Source organism: Neodiprion lecontei, chromosome 2 (genome assembly GCF_021901455.1).
Source record: "Neodiprion lecontei isolate iyNeoLeco1 chromosome 2, iyNeoLeco1.1, whole genome shotgun sequence".
NCBI classification, from domain to species: domain Eukaryota; kingdom Metazoa; phylum Arthropoda; class Insecta; order Hymenoptera; family Diprionidae; genus Neodiprion; species Neodiprion lecontei.
This window is the reverse complement of record NC_060261.1, coordinates 43,004,413-43,025,229: the sequence shown is the minus strand read 5'-3', so window position 1 is coordinate 43,025,229 and position 20,817 is coordinate 43,004,413. Positions and strand designations below refer to the sequence as shown.

The following is a 20,817-nucleotide window of genomic DNA, read 5'->3' as shown; positions in this document are numbered from 1 at the left end:
AGAATACATAAAGTGCTTGGAATGATTTTAGTACCATTGGAATACGCCCAATCATTGAATTTTGGCCAATTTTCAGTGAATAAATGTGAATATAAATGCGATTGTTGTTTACTGAAGACACTGATATAGTTAGTTGGTTTTTGATTTGACTAGAGCGTTCCAAAACTCATTGACAACTTCCTGTTGGAAGCAGAGACCACTTATAGGTTTGAAGTTGCACGTTTCAACGAGGAAAAGAGTGTGGTTATATTTTATAAGTTATATTTTTTACTAAGTGATATAATGGCTGATTCAACGTTGCAGAAGGTAATTTCTTTGTTAACAACACCTAAGACATCCGTCTAACCCTTCCTGCGCAAAATTTTAGTCCCAAGAGTTCTCAGAAAGGTGAAATATAACTGGTTTTTAACTAGTGCCAACATCGACCGGTAGGGTTACAGGTTACAGGCTCGGCTTAGTATTGTTTTGTGTTTCACGATGGCACCAACAAATGTGGTAATTGTCAAACTTTCCTTACCCATTATCGATCATAGTACACGATCCTAAATTTTGTAAAATCCTTATTCACTATTCACTTTCTACAATGCCGCTTAAACATCACCGTTCTACTGTGCTATTAACCTAACCTAACCTTAAATCGTGCACATTGCGCCGTACGTACGATATAAATTGGAAAGTTTAGTCCGCATACTTGCCTATTGCGGAAATTTTTCACGTTTTTTTTACAAATATGTAGATTATTATTGTTACATTTACAAGTCGAACCTGCGTTTCAGTTGACAAAACTTTTAACACTTCCTTGTGATTATGACGCGTATATTTTTCAGCCATGACCTGCCGTCATAAAGCGTCGCTGCCTTATAAAAAATAGTCTGTCGTTAGAAATTTTCTTCATGTATCACACAAGCTGCAAGGTATAATTTTGTCTACATGTCCTTCGAATGATATCATACTTACCTGCAGATATTAGATATTGATAAAAGTGAATTTTAACGAATTCATTTGTTTGACGACAAAAATTTCTCAATAACCTGCCAAAATTCGTAAGTCATGTCACCGCTAATAAAAAATGACAAATTAATTAAACATATACCGTATTCAGGCGTAGAAGTAGCGTAAAAAATTTAACAACGTAAAAATCACTTAAAATTACCAGAAATGTTGCCGTTATTTTTTCGCCCTGTTCCAAGCAATGAATCAAAAGGTTCGAAAGATGCTTTTACTGAAACTGAGGTATTTGAGAATAAGTTGAGTAGAACATGCATGAAAGTGAATCTGCAACTGAATTTATACAAAATGTTAATTATTAATTCTCCTTGCAGGTCCAGGAATACAAAGATTCGCTTAAAACGAAGGTAATCAATATCCACTTAAGTCGAAACAGCAGTTAATGAACCTTGCAATTTGAATCGAAAGTTTAACAGCAGTACCGAATCTATTTCGAACGCTACACTGATCCCCTAACCATTTGCTATTAAAATGTTTTTTCATACAAACATCAGGCGGAACAATTGATCATAAAAGGCTTTCCTGAGAAGATAATGAAGCTTAATGAGCTTTTGGAAACACCGAGCTTCTGCAACCGTGAACTTTCCGATGTACATCAGGATTTGAATGTCCCTATCCCAGATCCAATTTCGCTTAATCATTCCGACGATGGACCAGCAACAAAAAAACTGAAGCTGGAGAACAATTTGAACGATATTGAGGCCAGCGGTACCAAAGTTATGGTTCTCCCCAGCGGACCCGTACCATGTAACAAACCACTCTGTGAACTGATTCGTATTGCCAAGCCATACATCAGGCAACTTGTCGAGGATTCCAACCTTGTAAGTATATTGTTGAGGAAAAGGTTATAAAACCGCGAAAAATTGAAAAAAACAACTCCTGAGATAATTGAGAAGAACATAGCATATTGATTAAAAAATCTATGTCTTATGTAATGCTAGTTTCCCCATATATGTTAATCATTTATTATCTCGGTCGAGAAATGTCGCTCCGTTTTGTTAATTTATTTTCCTTCACATTGTTTCTACAGCTGAAAATGTGGATTTCGTTTATGATTCCAAAAATTGAAGATGGAAACAATTTTGGTGTCTCAATCCAGGAAGACACTTTAGCTGAAATCCAATCAGTTGAAAGCGAAGCTGCAGCATTCTTTGATCAAATTTCGAGGTAAGAAATGTTGCGCATGTCTTGTAAAACACGGCATAATTGAAAATGATGACATATAACAATAATGAAATGCTTTTTTCTAGGTACTTCATATCAAGAGGTAAAATTGTAAGTAAAGTAGCCAAATATCCACACATCATTGACTACAGGCGCTCGGTTCAAGAATTGGACGAAAAGGAATACCTCAGCTTATGGCTGGTGATGTGTGAAGTTCGTAACCGTTACTGTTCGTTACACGACATAGTTATAAAAAATCTTGAGAAGATAAAGCGGCCTCGATCGACAAACGCTGAATCCTTGTATTAAGGAAAAATCAACATCGCCCTCACATATGAGTGCAAACTTTATTCTAATTTAAACCTCAGAGAGTATGATGTGGTAAAAAATGATGAACGATAAAATTAAGAAATCTTGCTTTTCGATGAAATCAGAATTACGTTACAAACATCTTACCACTACCACCAGTACTTGAACCCTTTCATTATTGTAATGTGTTCTAAATCTAAAAAAAAAAAACAAAAAAAAAACTGTTTTCGCCATGTATGGGTTGTAGGATCTGAACATGTTTTAATTTGAACTAGGTTCCATCCACTGCATAGATAAGTATATGTATAAACACACTTTTGCTTATTTGCTTGCTTTTAAGTAAATAATTTCTGTTTATTGCGAAATCTATCTCCTTTTTTCTTCAATTATCAAAAAGGTTATCATATATCGTTTAACTTATCGTCCCTGTGGGGTTTGATATGAAATTCGATATTTATGCTTCCTGCATGTATGTACATGCGATCAGCAATTGAGAATCGGCAAATTAATTTTCTCGAGTGATTAGTAAATCATGATCATCGACTTAATTTATAAGAATTTGAGATTAATTAGACTCTAAAAAATAGACAGACTCCATTGAATAGTAATTATAAAATTACGACCCAAATCATCATTATCAATCTTACTAAACCCAGAAAGAAAACTTCTTCAGCACTGGAAAATATATCTATAATGCAAAGTATCTTAACTTGAAGTACGTAATTTTTTACAACATACCCAAAAGACATGATATTTGTATTTATTAATATAGGTGTGCTCTTAATGAAGATTTGGCAATTGAAGAAGAACTGGAGAAGGTTTACAGAGTGAACATTTCTTTGATGTTCACATTGGTATATTTCTTGAAAATTTACGGTTCAGAAGTATTTTATTTATTTGCAACAAGAATTCAACTGTGTCAAAAGTAATGAAAGTACTTACAGGGCGTAGAATAATTTGTGCCCTCTACTTTCATCTGATACTTTTTACCATCAGTATTGAGTCTACGATTTTTTTTATTCTGTCAGAAATCACACAGCAAAAATATACCTAAATTTCTTTCTTTCGTTATGTCGGTATGTATAACGATCATAGATCTGGAAGGTGTTGTGATTGGTTTCGTAATGGCTGATTATATGGCTCTAAATATAATATACATATAGCATACGTATAACTTTTGATTTAACCTTGTATTTTGAAACGTGAAACGAATAAATGAAAATAGAATAATGTAACAATACACGCGGTGCTTGTAGCTATAGTATTATAAACATCCGATTTCACAAACTCAAAGAGGACAATTTTTGTTTTGGTTTTGTTTGAAGAGAAATTTTTCATACAAAATTGAGCTGTCACAGAACAAACATCGAATTTCAGCAAAAAAATAGAAAAACATTGTTTTATGAATAAAAAAAAGGAAATTTTTAATTCAGTAGAAACCGATATAATGGATTACGAAATTGAGGCATCGTATCTAGACCGACTGCAGCGCGAGGTAAGTGATTCGCAGTCTTCATTACAAAATAGTTTGTCAAAATGAAATTGTGAATTTGAAAATCTTTCCAATCAAAATTTTTAATGTTCTTCTGAATATAAATTCGGCAGAATGCGACAGCGTCTTTTTTGAAGAAAAGTATTTTTCCTGTAGGCTCTTACGTGTTTAAATGGATTTCCTAACAAAGTTAAAGCCTTAAATGATATCATTGATGCTTATGTACCGGAAGTTGACGTTAAAAGAAATCCGGAAAACAGAGAACCCCAAATACGTGTGCCTTGCATTCCGACTAATAAATACGTTCCGAATGAAACCAGTTTGGAGAATGACCATGTGAATTGTAAGAAAAAAAAAGATATACGTACATTTTTAATTATCGCAAGTACGGATAATCTTGTTAACTATTGATTCGTCTAATATTCACATATCTTGTTCAACCTTTCGGTACACAATCGTGTTTAACTATGTAATGATAAACCAGCAGATGCATTATGCTCCGAATCAAACTCAAGCCGACCTATTCAACGTCATGGATTATCAAAGAGAAATCATCACCGTTCGCGAAGATCAGATCAAATAAATTTTCGACGTCGTCCAGGACCTCTGGCACGTATCCTGGCTTTTCTATCAAACAGTCTTGCGGCTTGTACAAAAAATACAGTAATCAGGCCGACTCAATACATCGCAAATCATGCTCTCACCATGCTAAAGGATTAGTAAGACGCGGTATTTTGTCGAACTGCGAATTTTACACCCTGAATAACCGAAGTTATATCTTCTTAATCGCATATCTATTCACATAGCTTAATACAGCGCGGAGATATTATGAGCGCTAAATGTGGCGCTTCGATAATTTGGTCGCTACCGGAAAGTAGAGCGTCGATGAAATTAATGCAGACTGATCTCGGTTCGACGCTCGACAATTGCATGAGAATAATGAGACCAGCCGTGGCTCAGCTTATCGCGGATACAACAAAAGTATTTCAATAGCTTTTATACAGTTTTTATGAAATCTAAGATTGGAATCTCAATTCTTGCGAGTTGTGCAACATTATGTTCTATGTATAATATACCTATAATGTTACAGTTGAAACGCTGGCTACAAGCGCTTGCTTTGAATTTCACGCCTCCGACGCCTACTTTGATCCATGCTATACGAAAAACCGAAGCCATTGACGGCTGGGCTTACGAGCTTTTCTTCCATTTGAAGTATCTTCAGGAAAATCAGATCCATAATGTCGAAAAGGTATGTGAATCTGTCATTTCATTTTCTTCTGCTTTCATAATTTGTCGCATAATATTGTTAATTACTATGTAAAGATAGGTTTTCAGTTCGCATGAGTAGATTGATACCTAATTGAGATTTGACCAAATTATTTTTAAGAATGCTGTCCCGGGATTGAAAATTAGTGACAAGTTGAGAAACGTGAATCTTTGTCATCGGCTGGTGCGGTTACGAGATAATTATGTCTACCTCTATGAAAGTTTATTCAGCAATAGTCAATTTTACAAGTTATCCAGAGATTCCAAAAAAATATTGGAGTGACTATCCGCAGTAGGCTTGAGTTATACCCATTTACGGTGTACCTATAGTCAAAGCATTTACGCATGTCCGTCAGTATCAAAATCGCTTGGCTTCTATGTTATTTGCATTAGTTTGTGTACGATGTACTGTGAGTGGTCATGTCGAACCATTGTTAATAAAATATATGCACTGGATGTGAAGTCGATGTCTCTATTTACATTCATAATGCATATACTCATGTTGTTTTTTAATTGATGTTATTCGGTGATTATATTTATTGTAGATCATCTCAAAATTGTTTTTACTGTAGATGAGCGAATTTTTTTTCGTTGATCGAGTTTGACTGCATGCGCATACTTACACTGAGTGGAAAACCCGTAGACGAACTCGCAAAATTGGTAAACATCGGCATTTATCCCATCAGAAGATACAGTAATAGTCAAAAATGAAAAAAGAAATAACAAGACTTTAAAGCGAACGACCCACAAGGGAGTATCGGTAAAATGGATCATCCGAAACTCGGGATGAAATTCAGATGAAACTCCGCTCACAGTTACGCATTTACTAAAAATGTGCAAACAGAGCACCAAAACACATTACACCACGTAAAGATACAAGTTCATCAAAAGTGAAATTTCACACAATATAGCAAAAAGCCACGATATTATACTAAGCTCACCTTCTCCAGTATTTACGGTCTATTATAACATCTACCTAAATCATCGTTCTTTGGTCCACGCGTCCGTGGTCGCATTTCCATTGCCGAATGTAAACTTAGCAGAAATACGCTGATCGAATTATGCGATACGGACTTAAAAGAGCAATCTAGATTTTGGTGCGCAAAAGTGCGCAGCTTCCCGCACTCTAAGGACGTACCCGACAACGAATGATGCCGACCGGCACCTTCGACGTTCACTCGCAGATCTCAACCAGTCGAGATGAGTCGCTCACAGCCTTTGACTACCGAATTGCCGTCGCTTGCGACGTCAGGCGCTGAATTTGAATACCGCAAACCAATACCGTTGATTGAAGAATTATTCCACCTATCCCCCGAAAACTAGTCACGAAAATTTGATCAAGGGCATCTGACTTTACATCTTTAGTTATAATGAATCAGTCAATGTACACGTTAAAATAAACATCAAACGATAACAAATCGTGAATTTTACATTTAAAAAGTGTAATATTTATGCGCTCTAAGGTCGCCGTAGAATTATGGACTGGACATAACGTATAAAGAAGTTCAGCCCCTAGAATAGAAACGAAAGTAGTTCTGGCGATAATCCCATTGCTCTGGACTTACTGACTGGTCTTATCGGACTGACACGAATATTGCACTTTCCCCCGCATCCCTTCAGTTCCCTTACCGTGCGGTCATCCACGAAGCAGAGTGCATAAGGCTAGCAGTCTTTATACATCCGAACTCAATGGTATAATAACGAAATTTATTCGGAGCACGTAGCTTATCTCTGTAGCGCCTCTAGCGGTGGAAGATGGCGAACAGGGTTTCCCAAATTCAACCCGTTCAACCCTTACGATCCCCCACTCCAAGATCGCAGGAGCGGAATCAGCAATATCAGCACTCACTGTTGTCAGCAGACGCCTGCCCCCTCCACGCGACTAAGCTCTTGATTGAGTTCGTGCGCTGGCTGCTTCACTCTTCGTACACTGTGGTAAATTGGGGATCAGTTGCTTTGAATTCCTCCCTGTGTTAGGACCGTAGAAAAACGTTACCGCCGCACCTTTATACAATCGTAAGGTAAAAATCTTAATATATACGATCGTTTATTTTCTGATATTGCGTATTGCCACTTCGAAGTGCTGACAAACTCTGTGCCTATTTTGTCGGGTGGCACCAGATAAAACTTGGATTGCAATTTATCCCAAACGCGTCGTTACACTGGCAACAACCGTTGCACACCTACCGCCATTTTGTCTATGTGAAACATTTTGGAGGGAAATTATTGACACATTTATCTTGGAGACTGCAATAATTTTTCTAATTTCATTGGAGTAAAATACGAATGTAAGAACGAACGTTATGCGCATAACGCGTTGAATTTCATTGTGAAGCTTTTTATCACGTATATTATTGTACTATATGGTATAAATTCAATTCTCAACTGTCACGTACACACGGGAATATTCTTGCGTTACACTCACACTTGAGACATCTAAGTTACCTAGAATAATCTGGTTCTCCTTAGTAATGGCTCGTACCAAGCAAACTGCCCGTAAATCGACGGGAGGAAAGGCTCCTCGTAAACAGCTAGCCACAAAAGCTGCCCGCAAGAGTGCACCTTCAACTGGTGGAGTGAAAAAACCCCATCGTTACAGGCATGTAAAAAATCTTTCATACAATTTGTTAAAAGATGGATGAATTTTGCCAAAATGCATTAATAATTGCTACTGAAAACATGAAATGCTAATAACGTAATTTCACTGATTTTCTCATCTTAGGCCTGGAACCGTGGCTCTGCGTGAGATCAGGAGATACCAGAAATCTACAGAATTACTGATCAGGAAACTACCCTTCCAGCGTCTTGTTCGTGAAATTGCCCAAGACTTCAAGACTGATCTTCGTTTCCAGAGTGCGGCAATTGGAGCTCTGCAAGAAGCATCTGAGGCTTACCTGGTTGGTCTTTTTGAAGATACCAACTTGTGCGCCATTCACGCTAAGCGGGTCACTATTATGCCCAAAGATATACAGTTAGCTCGACGAATCAGAGGCGAACGTGCTTAAGCATTGGTCAATTGAATTGGCTGACATTGTAAACGTTATCACTCCATTCTTTTCCGTTTTTTTTTTTTTTAAGTATTGACAATGCAGAAAAGTACGTTATGGTAATATCAATCCCTTGTTACATTCATCGTATAATCGTCACTGCCAAACGTGTTACTGGGCACTAACACAATTATCCACAGATGATAGCCAGTAGTTTACAATAACATGTAGATTTTGTTGAATAAGAAATTGTCTTTTCAAAGTGGGTGGCAGCAGAAACAATGGATTGGTTTTGTTAACACTCATTATTTTACTAAACATCGCCCCTCATACACATATATTAGAAAACGTAAGTGTATTAGTTTTTAGTTGAAAATGAAGTCTAAATACTAGAGTGCTCTGCCATATACTTTTATTATTTCGTATCAGGCAATTATCTAGTTTTTGAAATATGAAAGAGAAATAGTAAATCTTATATCTCGTTCAGTTCTGATTCGGTTTCGTCGAGATAAAAATAATTCACATCAATAGTCTAAAAGCGATGTGGACTATTTTTCTGTAATGATATTCCTGTATCTTGATAATTGTCTGTACATACAATATAAGTATGTGACACTTCCAGGCACTCATAATCTGAAAAATATTTACTAAGCTGTGTAGAGTAATTTGAAATATACATATAATTATTACGTAAATCTTGTTTATTACTCATTTTATAGAACCCAACCCAGATACCTCACATTCTCGGGGGGACACTCGATACAATTTCAATTTCCAATATGATGCAATAGCATATATTTCAGCAACACAACAAGTAACGGAAAAACCTCGCTGGGAGTGGGGAGGTTTAGGAAAACAGTATAGCGGTTTAACGAGTATTTGAAGTGACGTCTTATTGAATATAAACAGGATTTATAAGGAAGTAAGCGATGAGTCATGCTTTGACGCAATGTGTGAAAAATGAGTACTCCCACAGATTTCACCGGAATAAAGCGTTGCGTGTGGTTTTACGCTGGGCACCTGGAAGTCGTACAGGACAGAGCAATCCACATATCAAGCATCATTACTATTATTATTATTGTTGTGTTGTTGTTATTATCATCATTGTGAAAATTCATTGCATGCTCCTGCTCTTGACACAGCGGATTCCTCCAATAAGGAAACGGGTAACACGCAAAGCTGTAAGGAAAACTGCTATTGGTCCTCTGAGACCCGCGTTTAAGTTCTGAGCCATTCCCGATGCAGGTTCCAGAGTAGGGGGAATCCTCGGAGAGAGTACTCACTGCCATCGAAGTAGAAGGAGTTAAAACTCAAGCTCTATATTTTATAGCAAATTTCGTGCGTCAAAGGTGAGTTAACTTGACAGATTTTAGAAATTCTTACGCGACCTAGCTTATTACTCGCAATATCAGGTATCGGTATGAGAATTTTCATGATATTAACCGAAAAATAGTCATTGTTTCCGTTCGACTTCACGACATGACGATATTAGCGTCGTCGCCATTTTATCGCGTTTCTGTTTTGTGGGCCGAGCCGATTTCATGTATTGACATTTTTAGAGCACGCTGTTTCCGAGGTTGTTGAACTGCTGCAAGCAACATCAATTTGTAGTATTCGCGTGGGCAATTTTATTCCTGAATAATATTTGTATGTGTTATTATACCTAACAAAGCTCACATAACAAACTTAGTTCTGTCAAATGTCTAATTATAATAACTGTGTTTAGATTACTTCTAGAAATAGTAGCTAAGCTCATGGTATATAGAGCTTTGGCGTCCTGTTAACGGAACGTCTCGAATTCGTAAAATTTTCTGTAGAATTCAGCTCAGTCTTACCATTATTGTTACTTTTAATATCCCGAGATTTTCATTTATGTACCAAATTACTGCTGAGACCTTTTTTTCCTACATTAATGAAAAAATTGATTGCTCGAGTATGTGATGTCATTCAGTAATGATCTCGGCTAGAATTTTGTTTACCGTGACATCACCATTTTTTCCCTCACCAAATCCTCTGTTATGCATTTAATGTACTTATTATATGTACTTTAATTTTCAGCTATAAGCCATGGCTCGTACTAAGCAAACAGCCCGTAAATCAACTGGAGGTAAAGCTCCCCGTAAACAGTTGGCTACTAAAGCAGCCCGTAAAAGTGCTCCCTCGACTGGGGGTGTGAAAAAACCTCATCGTTACAGGTAAATATCGACAAAAAATACTGAACACAAAATTTGATGAAAGTGATGACAAAAAATCTTCATTATTATGATCATGATTAAACAACTGAAATTTTCAGGCCAGGTACTGTAGCTCTTCGTGAAATCAGAAGATACCAGAAGTCGACTGAGTTGTTGATCAGGAAATTGCCATTCCAACGTTTGGTGCGTGAAATAGCGCAAGACTTCAAGACTGATCTACGTTTCCAGAGCGCAGCCATCGGCGCCCTGCAAGAAGCTTCTGAAGCTTATCTGGTCGGTCTGTTTGAAGACACTAACCTCTGCGCTATTCATGCCAAACGTGTCACCATCATGCCTAAGGATATACAATTGGCTCGACGAATCCGAGGAGAGCGTGCTTAAAGCGGAGCGGTTAAATTTCACGCATACCGATTAATAATATTATTAATATTCATTATAATTGATGAAATCAGATGTTCATTGATACCTATATTGTCTCTTGTATTTTGGCTTGTATCGAATGTTTTAGACGTAATTAACACGCACACGCACACAATACACACCCATTCGTACATACGCACGTGTATCAGATACATAAAGTTTGACTATTAACGGTTTTACTAACATTATTATTATGATTATTATTACTACTATTAATTTTTCAAGCATTTTCACACAGAGCAGCTGTACATATTCGAATACTACTATTCTATATTGTTTCTCCTTTATTTTCACTGTAAAAATTAGTAACATTTATCCAATGGCTCATTAACGGTTGATTTTGAAGATATCAACTTAAATTGAATTCTTTTGATATTGCATTTAGATGTCATTGTTATTTTCATTATATTATCGAACAAGATTAAATAATCATATATTCTTTTTCTGCATTAGCACTAAATCCAATATATTCTCAACCAAAAGGGAAGTAATTGAAGTGGTTGGGCAGTGTCATTAAACCCTATCGTCATTACACAACATTATACAACAAGAGTATAAGTGTACTTTAGAATTTAAGTGTCTGTTTGTTTAGTACTAGATCAATTATAATGGTCTCAGATTTGGTTATGTTTACGAATAAGTTACGTAATTGATTTTAATTTACTCGTGTGTTCAATTTTCTGTGCAGAATACATATTTCGTAAATAAATTCTCTAAATTCAGCTATTGTATTATATACATCATACCCCCCATATTTTATTCAATATTAGCAGTGTAATTTAATGGTAACTATATAATAAACTGTTTTAGTTGTCAATCACCACTTTTATTTCACAGAATAATATCATTAAAACTTGGTTTGCGACTCTGTTCAAGATATTCACACATATTCTGGCTATGTATTGCATTAATTTTGTGGATTTTATAATAACTACTCAATAACAGAACCTTATTTAGATTAGAAAGAATGAAACTAACGTAATTTGTTTTACCAGTGAAACGTTTTGATTCTATGATGCGTCAGTTGTAACGAAGTAATTAATACTTGATGTTCTAGTGACAGTATCTTGAACAGAGCATACAATGTACACTATTCTATAATTTTATTTAACAATCAAGAGAATTCTATCCATATAATGCGGAATTATTAATTAAGTTGCCAATACATTTATACAATGGTGTTTGAAAAGGCATTACATTATTCTAGTTAACTTTATTCAAACTTGTTTACGTGGAGATACTGGAGCCAGACGAATTGATATATTAGCAACAAATTATTTCAGATAAGAATCAAATCATTGCACATAATCTTACAACTATTACATAGTAATAACTGTTACTTCTTCTAAAATTTGGTGAGAGCGCGTATGAACGGTCGATGTTCAATAAAAGAATATATGTATAATAAGTTAGACCTTTTCAAACAGTGCATGTTTTTAATGTCAACCGAAGTAAATATATATTAATGGAACTGTCCCGTTCATAATCGAATAACACAATTATATATACAGTTTCTCAATGAATCATTAAATATATAATTTAATCATGCTACCGAACAATCAAGCCTCCAATATTGATGCATATTAATTAATATGTTAGGGGAGACTTAAGTCAGAGATCTTCAAAAATAAACTCAATGGTCCGATTCGAATTTTCACGAATTGTCACGTAATTTCTACATCGTTTATTGTTAGTAACATTACTATGCTATTTATTGTAGTCAACTATTGGTAAAGGTGTTAATTTTTTTTACACGACACTGAGAAATATAATTATAATGATCATTTAATAAAAAGGCACCTGACACACGTATATTGTACAATTTGGCGGTTCAAATGAAAAACTAATGAAGATTTATAAACAAAAAATCACAAGTGTATCTTTACATACAAACATAACAGCATTGAGTAGATATTTCATCAACCACTGTAGATATTAAATACTGTCAGGTTACTTGTACAAGTACCAATACTGCTCCTGACATAAGGTCAAGGTTTTATAAGCTGGACGTGACGCGAAATATTCGCTCTGACTTACACGTAGGGCTGCTCTTGCAGGTATATTCGTAAACAAACATTTTCTGAAATGAAGTTTTCAAATCGGAAGTAGACTTGTATTCGGAACAATATGATAAATTCTAACAAGGAGTATAACAAATAATGTCTTTCTTTAAATGAGCATTAAATTTTGATGTTAGTAAGAAATAATAAACCAATCATCATATCATATCGGTCTACCGCATACAATATATGATTTATTCATTGAAAGATTATGTAAACTGTCAGATAATGATAATAAATTGTTTATTAAACTTTTTCTTTGATAAATATCTACATTCTTGCTATAATTGAGAGACTAAGACAATGTATATTACAAATCGCAACATATCTATAAATAAATGGTATTTACAAACGGGTAACGGTCCTTTCCTCCTGATGAAGTTAAAAATTCAACCATAAGTTCCACATCATGCGTTCATTCCAATGCTTCTCGTCAAATATAATGATAGACCATTAATTTGCTGTGAATATTTAAATGAATATCACTCAATCATAAATTAGAAAATAAATATCGACATTATCATGGGTTAACTTTATTTAGACCATGAGAATTATTCAGATATCCTTACGATTTTTAATAGCTGTGCACGTGATCAGTATCGCTTTCTTTATCGCTTGATATTAAATATAAAGGAGTCGCATACACGTATACATTGTCTAATACAATGTTGTCCTGCCAGTGCCGTATGATAATTCGTGATCTAATATCAATAGCTGCATTGGACAATTTTCATCACAACATAACAAGAATTTTAATTGTGAAAAAAATTTAATATAAGCCATTGGAAAGAAGCATGGTGATGTCGTTAGTAGTACAGGTGTAAACTCTATCGAGTGATTATAAGCGAATGTGGTTGTTGTTTCCAGAGGCCGGGCCTCGCACCTGCCGTCTAGTCCTGGGTAAACATATGCAAGAACTATTCGTTACTATCCATGATTAACGGATAGCTTAAACACGACAATCACTGCAGTATGTAGTACTTAAAAGGTATGAGAGTTTGCACTTCAAATTTGTGTGCACTATTTTCAACAAAAGTATCCAAACATAATATTGAACTCTTCTAAACATTTACCGCGCAGCCAATTTTCACATTAGACGACGGTTAGGATTAGAGAAAAAAATAGTTAACTTAAACTCTGGCTTGGATATCGATTTGGCTGAACAAATCTAGCAGAGTATTTCATAATTCAATGCGCATGCACTGAGAGATGCACGAAAATTTGGGATGTCAAAAAACTGAGGAAACTGTGTAACCAATCAATTACAGTTATATAAATCACAAGTAAATACAAACATGAAAGATTAAAACTCTATTGAAAACATTTGTATTACAATTAAGTCTAACTATATTTGTATTCATGGTTCACCTTTCCATAAAAGATAATCAGAATCATAGACGAATTTTGATTTTATATGCACTTTGATTCAAATATTCCTTGGTACATTGTTAGTAGCTTACCATGTTCACTGGCCAAAAAGTATGAAATTGTCACACAAATAAACAAATTGGTCAAAGTAATGAAGAACATACAACGTACATGAAATATTCATAAAAATGATTTAAAGGACGGATGTTTCAATTCACCATAAAATAATATATCCTATGAATTTTATGTATCTACACTAAACATTGATTTTAGTTTGAACATAAATAGATTTTCTTAATTGCCGACATTAATGATAACAACAACAGTAATAAGAGTAAAATTAAAATTAATAATAATAATAATGATAATAACAATAACGAATGCTATTGTATTCAAGGTAATCACTGAGTATTAGTTTCAATACATAATTAACTACGTATTAAAAAAACCAAGATAACGAAGAGTATCAATGCATAAAGTGACTTTTAAATAATCAAAGCAGAAAACTTTTTATACCTGCATGTTATCGTTGCATTTGGTGATGTTGTTATTATGAAGTTAATTGAGAAGTAAATCAATTGACATGGAAACGGACATCACATAATACGAATTTGTTTCGATTGTTTAAAAATATTTCAAATTTCATATAACCCACATGTGTGACTTATATTTATGTGAATAATTTCAACTAATTTTCAGTAGGAAGGTAATAATAATCCAACAAATAGTAAATTTGAGCAGTAACCTATACATATATTATGCAGTTTAAATTCTAGAATCAGGTTTGTACTATGATAGATTCTGTCCAACATTATCATCGTAAGTTTAAATTGATCATACGGCTACAGTGGTATGATGATAAACCAAATATTAAACGCGATACGAGAGATGTGACAATGTTTATGCAGATGGAAGAATTGAAGATTAAAATAAAATCGTTATATTAAAAAAGCACAACCAGCGTGTCTCGAGTAAGTACAAATTACAGTTGGTATCATATACTCCATCAGATTCCAACAATTGTTGTCTATTTTTAAACTTATATTTTCATTGGGATTGAACACTTTGCAGATAAATACGAATATTTACAGATTAATTTAATTTGAATTATCTTTAAGCAATCGGAATGCGAATGGAGTACGTGGTGCTCTCCCGCAAGTACAAATATCCTACATTTCAAAAAGGAACAACATAATCCTATGGATTGGATTAGTTAGCATTACCTGTAGTGATCCCGCACTGCCTGATCCTCTCGAGTTGAATTGCGGCATGTATTTAGCTTACTCTCCAGGGCCTGTGATAACAAAAACAAATTGTTAGAATTGTGAAAGTTTTGGAGTTTTATAACGTGTCTTGAAACAGTTTTAATTATCTTATGCTGTTTTCTCGCTTGAGTTGGTGAAATAGTACCGTGCAGAATGTATTAATACCTCATAATCAATGTGCAACTGCTCACGTGTATTATAGAAATTTATTCTAGGATAAAGAAATACCTTCATAAAACCTCTATTTGGCCTTTTTTCAAATCTAACATCTTTTCTAGCATTGAATTACAATCGACTGTTTTATCAGCAAACTTTGTGTCTTGACGTTCCATTATACGACATGTGGGATCACATGCATTGCCGAGACACAAGGTAGAAGGGGAGCTTTAGCATGGAAGAATCGATTGTTGTTAAAACTAAAAGCAGATAAGCATGCAAACGTAAAGAAAAAAACCAAATAAGGACCTGCAGCATATGGAAGTATGTGGTAGTAAAGTGGGGAGTATCAGACATCAGCATTTGGTGGGCCTGGGCTGCTGCTGGATACATTGAGTAGGTGTCTGAACTTGAATTGATGGTTTACCAGCGGGTGGAGTAGAATTGGTCTTTTTTCCACCAGGGCATGAGCACTTTATCCTTCTACAGTCCATGCAGACCCACCTGTCAAGCTACCAACACACCAACTAACTACCAGACTACCAAAGTACCTATTTATACTGGAATTTTAACAGGTGTCTCTAACATCTAAACAGAGAATTATACGTAAAAATGTCTGCGAAAAACCAGCCCCTGTAATCTCCTCGTCTCTAGTGGACAGAATTTCATTTAGTACTATGCCCTGGGTATGTCCTTCTTGTAATAAAATTTTGTACCATGTCTTGGTACTAATGGTTGTATGTAAGTGGGTAAAAGGATTATGGAGCGTAGTTCAAATAAACGAAGATATTGCAAAGAATTTTCTTTGATTTCTCAAGATTTTCAATAAGACAGATTCAAGAATTATCATTGAAAACAAAAATAAAGAATTCTCAAACAGAGACACTGTACAAAAGCCATGCTGCTAGCTACTATTACATTATAGAGTATATGAATGTACCGAAAAATAAATTACATACAAATTTACATATACATAGAAGCTTTACACACCATGCACAATATGGGATATTTCATCCTCGGTGAAACTTACCCCAACTTTTCGCATCAGGTCCCCAATCATGTTCATTGCGAGTATCCTTGTACAGGGTGCCAGTGGTGGATTCATGTTATTATTGTTGTTACCAATCATACCTCCAATTACTCCATTTCCAACTATTTGTGAAGAAAGATAAAAACATGTTACAATTTGTTTTTCAAGGAAAATCTGTACCTCTCTGTCTTGTGGCTGTTTGGTTTTGAATCGAACCACTAATATTCGTATGCTTAATCTGATTATAAAATAATATCTGAACGAAAGGCCAAATTCTCCCATTAGTCGTGTAACAAATAAATGCAAAATACCACAACCTCCACATTGGTGAGACGAGCACACTTTAGGATTTTAATACCAGTCAAAAATATTACTGAATAGAAATAAAACAAATTTGAAATAAAAACGACATTTTATTAGAATCATAATGTATGTATATGTATGCATAATATTAAAGGCATGCAATAATGTGCAAGTATAATGGACAAAGAGTATATAAAATACATATCATAATTGCGTACGAAAATTCTCAGAATAGGTATAATGGCAGTGTTAAATTTCGAAACTATTATTCTACGCAATATTGGCCTAAGAGACATTCTATTCAGAGTTTACACACATCTCGCATCTTGAGCAAGTATCACAGTTATTGATGAAGAACATTGTGAAGGTTGTAATTTTTGTTAAAGTTGTGATCTTGATATTTTAAACAACGCACATGTATCGTTGATACAGACAAAATTTTTCTGTATCAGATATTCATAATTCTTACAAATAAATTTTACGAACCATGAACTATCTGCTTTGTAAAACTGCGTGTCAAGTCGCAAATGTAAAATAGTACAGCAATAAACATAAAATTATTTACAGAACAAAAAAAGTATTAACACGTTTCGAATAATCTTTAAAAAAAAGAAAAAAAGAAACAACCTATACACTTTACAAATTTAGAACACATATGCTATTTTTGATATACTGAAATTTGATACGCTATGTAAACCAAAATATATATATATATATATATATATCAGAGAACGGGGAAATGATGTTGAAAATAAATGATGGTTTTCAACAAATTCGTCAATCTAAGGTTATCACACAAAGTATAGGTAGGTACCAGTAGTAAAAAGAATTAAACAATTAGAAACAATGTCAGTACATGGATAGAGTAATCCGCCTAAATTCTAAGCTCAAAATTTATCCGTCTGTGAAGTTTTCGCGTAACTTTTGGTGATAAAGATCTCTTGGCTTTTATAGGGGATTTTTTACCAGAGGATAAAAATTCAGTTATAGTCATAAAATTAGATATTGTCTTCGTTGTATGAACAGCACTATGCATCTTACTCTTTAATGGAGGAGCTGTTGTATGTGTTGTCGGAGGTATCGTTTGGGGTGTAGAAGGACTGCTGGATGGTGTGAGTGTCTCCAGTTCCACCTGAAGCTTATTACTATCCACAATACTCCGTACTCTGTCCACAGATTTATCATTATCCGGTTGATGACGTTCTTGTACTTGTATTTCCTGCTTCAAGTCTGTAAATCAATCATGACTAGTTATGAGATATTTCTATGAGAAGACGGAATAATGGCTTGCACCAAGTTTCACACAAGTTACTCACCTCTGATTTCATCCATAAGCCGCTGTACCATTACCTTCAAGCCTTCCTTCTCATCCAACTCAGATTCGAGTAATGCATTTCGTTCAATGGCCAAATTACACTTTGCCTCCATTTCCTCTTCCGTCACCATATTAACTCTATGATTAAAAAAAATGTAATTTTTCTTTCATTGAATTAACACCACATCAAGAGATACTTCTATCTAATCATTCAACAGGACAGTGCACTTTCAATACTCTCTTGCTACATTAGAAACGGTCTTAGTCTGCATCCTGCTATGTCATGTTGGACCTACATTAATCATGGGAAGTTCAAAGATAACTGATATACTGTGAATAATTACAAAAACTCATGTAGAATATTACAAATGGAATCGCATCAACTCAAGCAGTGGTATCGCTAATTTCTATTTTAGAAGAAAATATATCTAGATTAAAATAATTGACATATACTGATGAATTGGGGTTATTTATTTTTGATCCTCCACTAGGATTTCTTGAGAATTCTGTATCAATTTGAGGTTTGACCGTTCAATTATTAGGTTTTAAGGGTTCTGAGTAAAAGAAATAGATGCTCATATTAATTTTTGCGATTAATTTTGACAAGTACCTTTGCGCCCTTTCCAAATCATCATTCTTCTGTTCTAGTTCTCGTATATATTTCACCAATTGATCTTGTCTAGATTGAAGATCGTGGGCCTTTGCCTGAAATGCAGCACAATCAATTGATTGCTGATCTAACCGAGCTCTGAGTTGTTCGACTTCCGTAGCAAGCCGTGTATTTCTCTGTCGCAGTTCTCTATTTGCCTTTTCAGACTGTTCAAGTGAAGTTTCTAGTTCTTTTTCTAACATTTGGGAATTTTCTTGGAATTCTTCCAACTCATGTTCTGTGTCCTCTTTCCTGTGGTGCAATTATAATTTCGTTTTTTAATTATAGTTACTGAATAGCTGAGAAACAGAAAACGGCACAATCATAGTACAAATAGCGGAAAGTTTGAAATTGCATTGAGTGATAATACCGTTGATGTAGCTGATGCGCCAACTCCATCCAATATTGAATTTCTTCATCCTTATTAGAAAAATGAGGCAGATCGATCTCCATCATTCTGCCAGTTTACGATCTTTCTTGTATCCAAATATTGAATCTTTAATTGGTTTCACGCAGATCCGTTATCAGCCGTTTGTTGTTGTGCGTAAAATAGACAGGAGCCAATATTACGCAGAAAGGCTCATTCTGTAAAGAAATGACACCACAAGGTTAGCGTTACATACTGCAAATTTTAACACCACTGACTGATGGTTCATAAATTCGCGATAGAACTTATTCAAATATTTTGAACACAGATATCACTAAGACGCGAAATTGTTAAAAACTTGTAACCTTTATACACGATAAGCTTGTCCAATGTGTATAAAATTGGTAAAAAACGATAACTTGATATTAGGTATGTAATGGTGGTACCTCGAATATCGCAATACGTTTGACATTTGGCAACGAAGTAATTCTATTATAACCAAACGTGTACGTATAATTAATCGCTTGCTCTTCAGAATATGTCATCAATTTCTTCGTGGCAAGATTAACTCGGCAAAGAGCGTCAAGAAGCGCGAAGGTCACGAGTGCTGCTAGTTATAATAACCTGATAAAAACAATTAATAGTCACTTATTGGCGATGTTGAATGAAAAGTGGAAGCATTTGCATGTGACAGAAATGTCATTGCTAATTAATGAGTCACTCAATGTCCTGCCCGATACGGAAAAATTGTGCCTTCCACTTATATATTGCCAACAAGGCTCGACTTTTGACGAAATTTCGAAACAGCCAGTAAGCTTCAAGCGGCAATCTGTCGCTCAATATTCATGAAATTGTACTCACATTCATCTAAAATTATCAACACGATACGCCGAGTAGATGTTTACTGATCGCAAAATGGCAGCACGCGAAAACCACTCATCTCGCACGAACTACAGTTCGAGATGGCATTCGAGGGAACAGGTTGCTCGTGTACGCGACCTAACCTCACCTCGCGCGATTTCTCTCATGAAGCATTGGGTATACAAACACTAGACTTACCTGGAGATTTAGCTTTTTCCGTACTACGGATCCTTTGGTATATTTACGTTGGCGTACCTGACTCCAAAATGATGCCAATATGCTCATTCCTCACTGATCCGTTGACTTCCTCTTTGTCAAAGGATTGCGTCTCAAGTGGCTTCCACCGTTAAAGAAGGTACCGGATCGCTAATACGGGTCCTGATGACGTTAGGCTCACCCAGGCCCACTTATCTACAGGGTACTGGTCACGAAAATTTACTCGGGGTAACCGTCCTTAAATTCTTCCGTCAACAAGTGATCGATCAAAATCATAGTTTAGTCGTTTTCCTTTAGAACAGAGGTAGAATCGAATTTATTTTTCACATTGCTAATGCGCAAAATATGTTTGCGAAATAACCAGATATTCTTGCGAAGTCTAGAAA

General features: G+C 35.1%; 5 protein-coding genes across 16 annotated transcripts; 4 read left to right on the top strand and 1 right to left on the bottom strand.

The window, feature by feature from the left end:
- The first annotated feature begins 156 nt into the window (after positions 1-156).
- On the top strand, positions 157-2,767 carry LOC107216513 (proteasome activator complex subunit 3). 4 transcript variants are annotated; one of them, XM_015653724.2, is made up of 5 exons: positions 157-306; positions 1,323-1,355; positions 1,503-1,829; positions 2,039-2,175; positions 2,259-2,767. In XM_015653724.2, exons 1-5 carry the CDS (start codon positions 283-285, stop codon positions 2,479-2,481), a joined length of 744 nt encoding a protein of 247 aa, XP_015509210.1. In that variant the 5' UTR covers positions 157-282; the 3' UTR covers positions 2,482-2,767. The 4 variants fall into 4 exon arrangements, with proteins under 4 accessions (XP_015509210.1, XP_015509208.1, XP_046587590.1 ...); XM_015653722.2 differs by lacking the exon at positions 157-306 and adding an exon at positions 370-495; XM_046731634.1 differs by lacking the exon at positions 157-306 and adding an exon at positions 747-914.
- A 1,161-nt stretch (positions 2,768-3,928) lies between these two features.
- On the top strand, positions 3,929-5,522 carry LOC124293036. Its single transcript, XM_046731943.1, has 6 exons — positions 3,929-3,976; positions 4,130-4,382; positions 4,461-4,692; positions 4,780-4,954; positions 5,064-5,222; positions 5,361-5,522. The coding sequence occupies exons 1-6, from the start codon at positions 3,929-3,931 to the stop codon at positions 5,520-5,522; spliced, it is 1,029 nt and encodes a 342-aa protein (XP_046587899.1).
- Positions 5,523-7,106: 1,584 nt separating this feature from the next.
- On the top strand, positions 7,107-8,921 carry LOC107216497 (histone H3.3A). 2 transcript variants are annotated; one of them, XM_015653695.2, is made up of 3 exons: positions 7,107-7,260; positions 7,709-7,838; positions 7,962-8,921. In XM_015653695.2, exons 2-3 carry the CDS (start codon positions 7,711-7,713, stop codon positions 8,242-8,244), a joined length of 411 nt encoding a protein of 136 aa, XP_015509181.1. In that variant the 5' UTR covers positions 7,107-7,260; positions 7,709-7,710; the 3' UTR covers positions 8,245-8,921. The 2 variants fall into 2 exon arrangements, with proteins under 2 accessions (XP_015509181.1, XP_046587592.1); XM_046731636.1 differs by having other exon boundaries at positions 7,243-7,255.
- A 541-nt stretch (positions 8,922-9,462) lies between these two features.
- LOC107216496 (histone H3.3A) lies at positions 9,463-11,563 on the top strand. Of its 2 annotated transcripts, none has more exons than XM_015653694.2 (3): positions 9,463-9,575; positions 10,285-10,421; positions 10,520-11,563. In XM_015653694.2, the coding sequence occupies exons 2-3, from the start codon at positions 10,294-10,296 to the stop codon at positions 10,800-10,802; spliced, it is 411 nt and encodes a 136-aa protein (XP_015509180.1). In that variant the 5' UTR covers positions 9,463-9,575; positions 10,285-10,293; the 3' UTR covers positions 10,803-11,563. The 2 variants fall into 2 exon arrangements, with proteins under 2 accessions (XP_015509180.1, XP_046587591.1); XM_046731635.1 differs by lacking the exon at positions 9,463-9,575 and adding an exon at positions 9,761-9,873.
- On the bottom strand, positions 11,295-20,552 carry LOC107216503 (nuclear distribution protein nudE-like 1-B). Of its 7 annotated transcripts, none has more exons than XR_006902883.1 (9): positions 20,216-20,368; positions 19,358-19,572; positions 18,949-19,239; positions 18,340-18,476; positions 18,065-18,253; positions 16,721-16,842; positions 16,000-16,202; positions 15,493-15,563; positions 11,295-13,362 (listed from the first exon to the last, which is right to left on the bottom strand). XR_006902883.1 is itself a non-coding variant. In XM_015653707.2 (9 exons), exons 3-8 carry the CDS (start codon positions 19,441-19,443, stop codon positions 16,047-16,049), a joined length of 981 nt encoding a protein of 326 aa, XP_015509193.2. In that variant the 5' UTR covers positions 19,444-19,572; positions 19,801-19,978; positions 20,216-20,367; the 3' UTR covers positions 11,295-15,563; positions 16,000-16,046. The 7 variants fall into 7 exon arrangements, 5 of the variants coding, with proteins under 5 accessions (XP_015509193.2, XP_046587586.1, XP_015509194.2 ...); XM_015653707.2 differs by adding an exon at positions 19,801-19,978 and having other exon boundaries at positions 11,295-15,563; positions 20,216-20,367; XR_006902882.1 differs by lacking the exon at positions 11,295-13,362 and adding an exon at positions 13,728-13,797.
- Between the last annotated feature and the right edge of the window lie 265 nt (positions 20,553-20,817).

Excerpts from the sequence above, each read along its gene's own strand:
- LOC107216513 (XM_015653721.2), top strand. The coding sequence starts at position 1,159 with ATGTTGCCGTTATTTTTTCGCCCTGTTCCAAGCAATGAATCAAAAGGT. Across the intron at positions 1,356-1,502 it reads AAGATTCGCTTAAAACGAAG|GCGGAACAATTGATCATAAA; the intron begins GTAATCAATATC and ends TACAAACATCAG. Across the intron at positions 1,830-2,038 it reads TTGTCGAGGATTCCAACCTT|CTGAAAATGTGGATTTCGTT; the intron begins GTAAGTATATTG and ends TTGTTTCTACAG.
- LOC124293036 (XM_046731943.1), top strand. The coding sequence starts at position 3,929 with ATGGATTACGAAATTGAGGCATCGTATCTAGACCGACTGCAGCGCGAG. Across the intron at positions 4,955-5,063 it reads TTATCGCGGATACAACAAAA|TTGAAACGCTGGCTACAAGC; the intron begins GTATTTCAATAG and ends ATAATGTTACAG. Across the intron at positions 5,223-5,360 it reads AGATCCATAATGTCGAAAAG|AATGCTGTCCCGGGATTGAA; the intron begins GTATGTGAATCT and ends ATTATTTTTAAG.
- LOC107216497 (XM_015653695.2), top strand. The coding sequence starts at position 7,711 with ATGGCTCGTACCAAGCAAACTGCCCGTAAATCGACGGGAGGAAAGGCT. Across the intron at positions 7,839-7,961 it reads AAAAAACCCCATCGTTACAG|GCCTGGAACCGTGGCTCTGC; the intron begins GCATGTAAAAAA and ends TTCTCATCTTAG.
- LOC107216496 (XM_015653694.2), top strand. The coding sequence starts at position 10,294 with ATGGCTCGTACTAAGCAAACAGCCCGTAAATCAACTGGAGGTAAAGCT. Across the intron at positions 10,422-10,519 it reads AAAAAACCTCATCGTTACAG|GCCAGGTACTGTAGCTCTTC; the intron begins GTAAATATCGAC and ends TGAAATTTTCAG.
- LOC107216503 (XM_046731630.1), bottom strand. The coding sequence starts at position 19,443 with ATGATGGAGATCGATCTGCCTCATTTTTCTAATAAGGATGAAGAAATT. Across the intron at positions 18,477-18,948 it reads GATTTGGAAAGGGCGCAAAG|AGTTAATATGGTGACGGAAG; the intron begins GTACTTGTCAAA and ends TTTTAATCATAG. Across the intron at positions 16,843-18,064 it reads AACAGCTCCTCCATTAAAGA|TTGGAAATGGAGTAATTGGA; the intron begins GTAAGATGCATA and ends CTTCACAAATAG.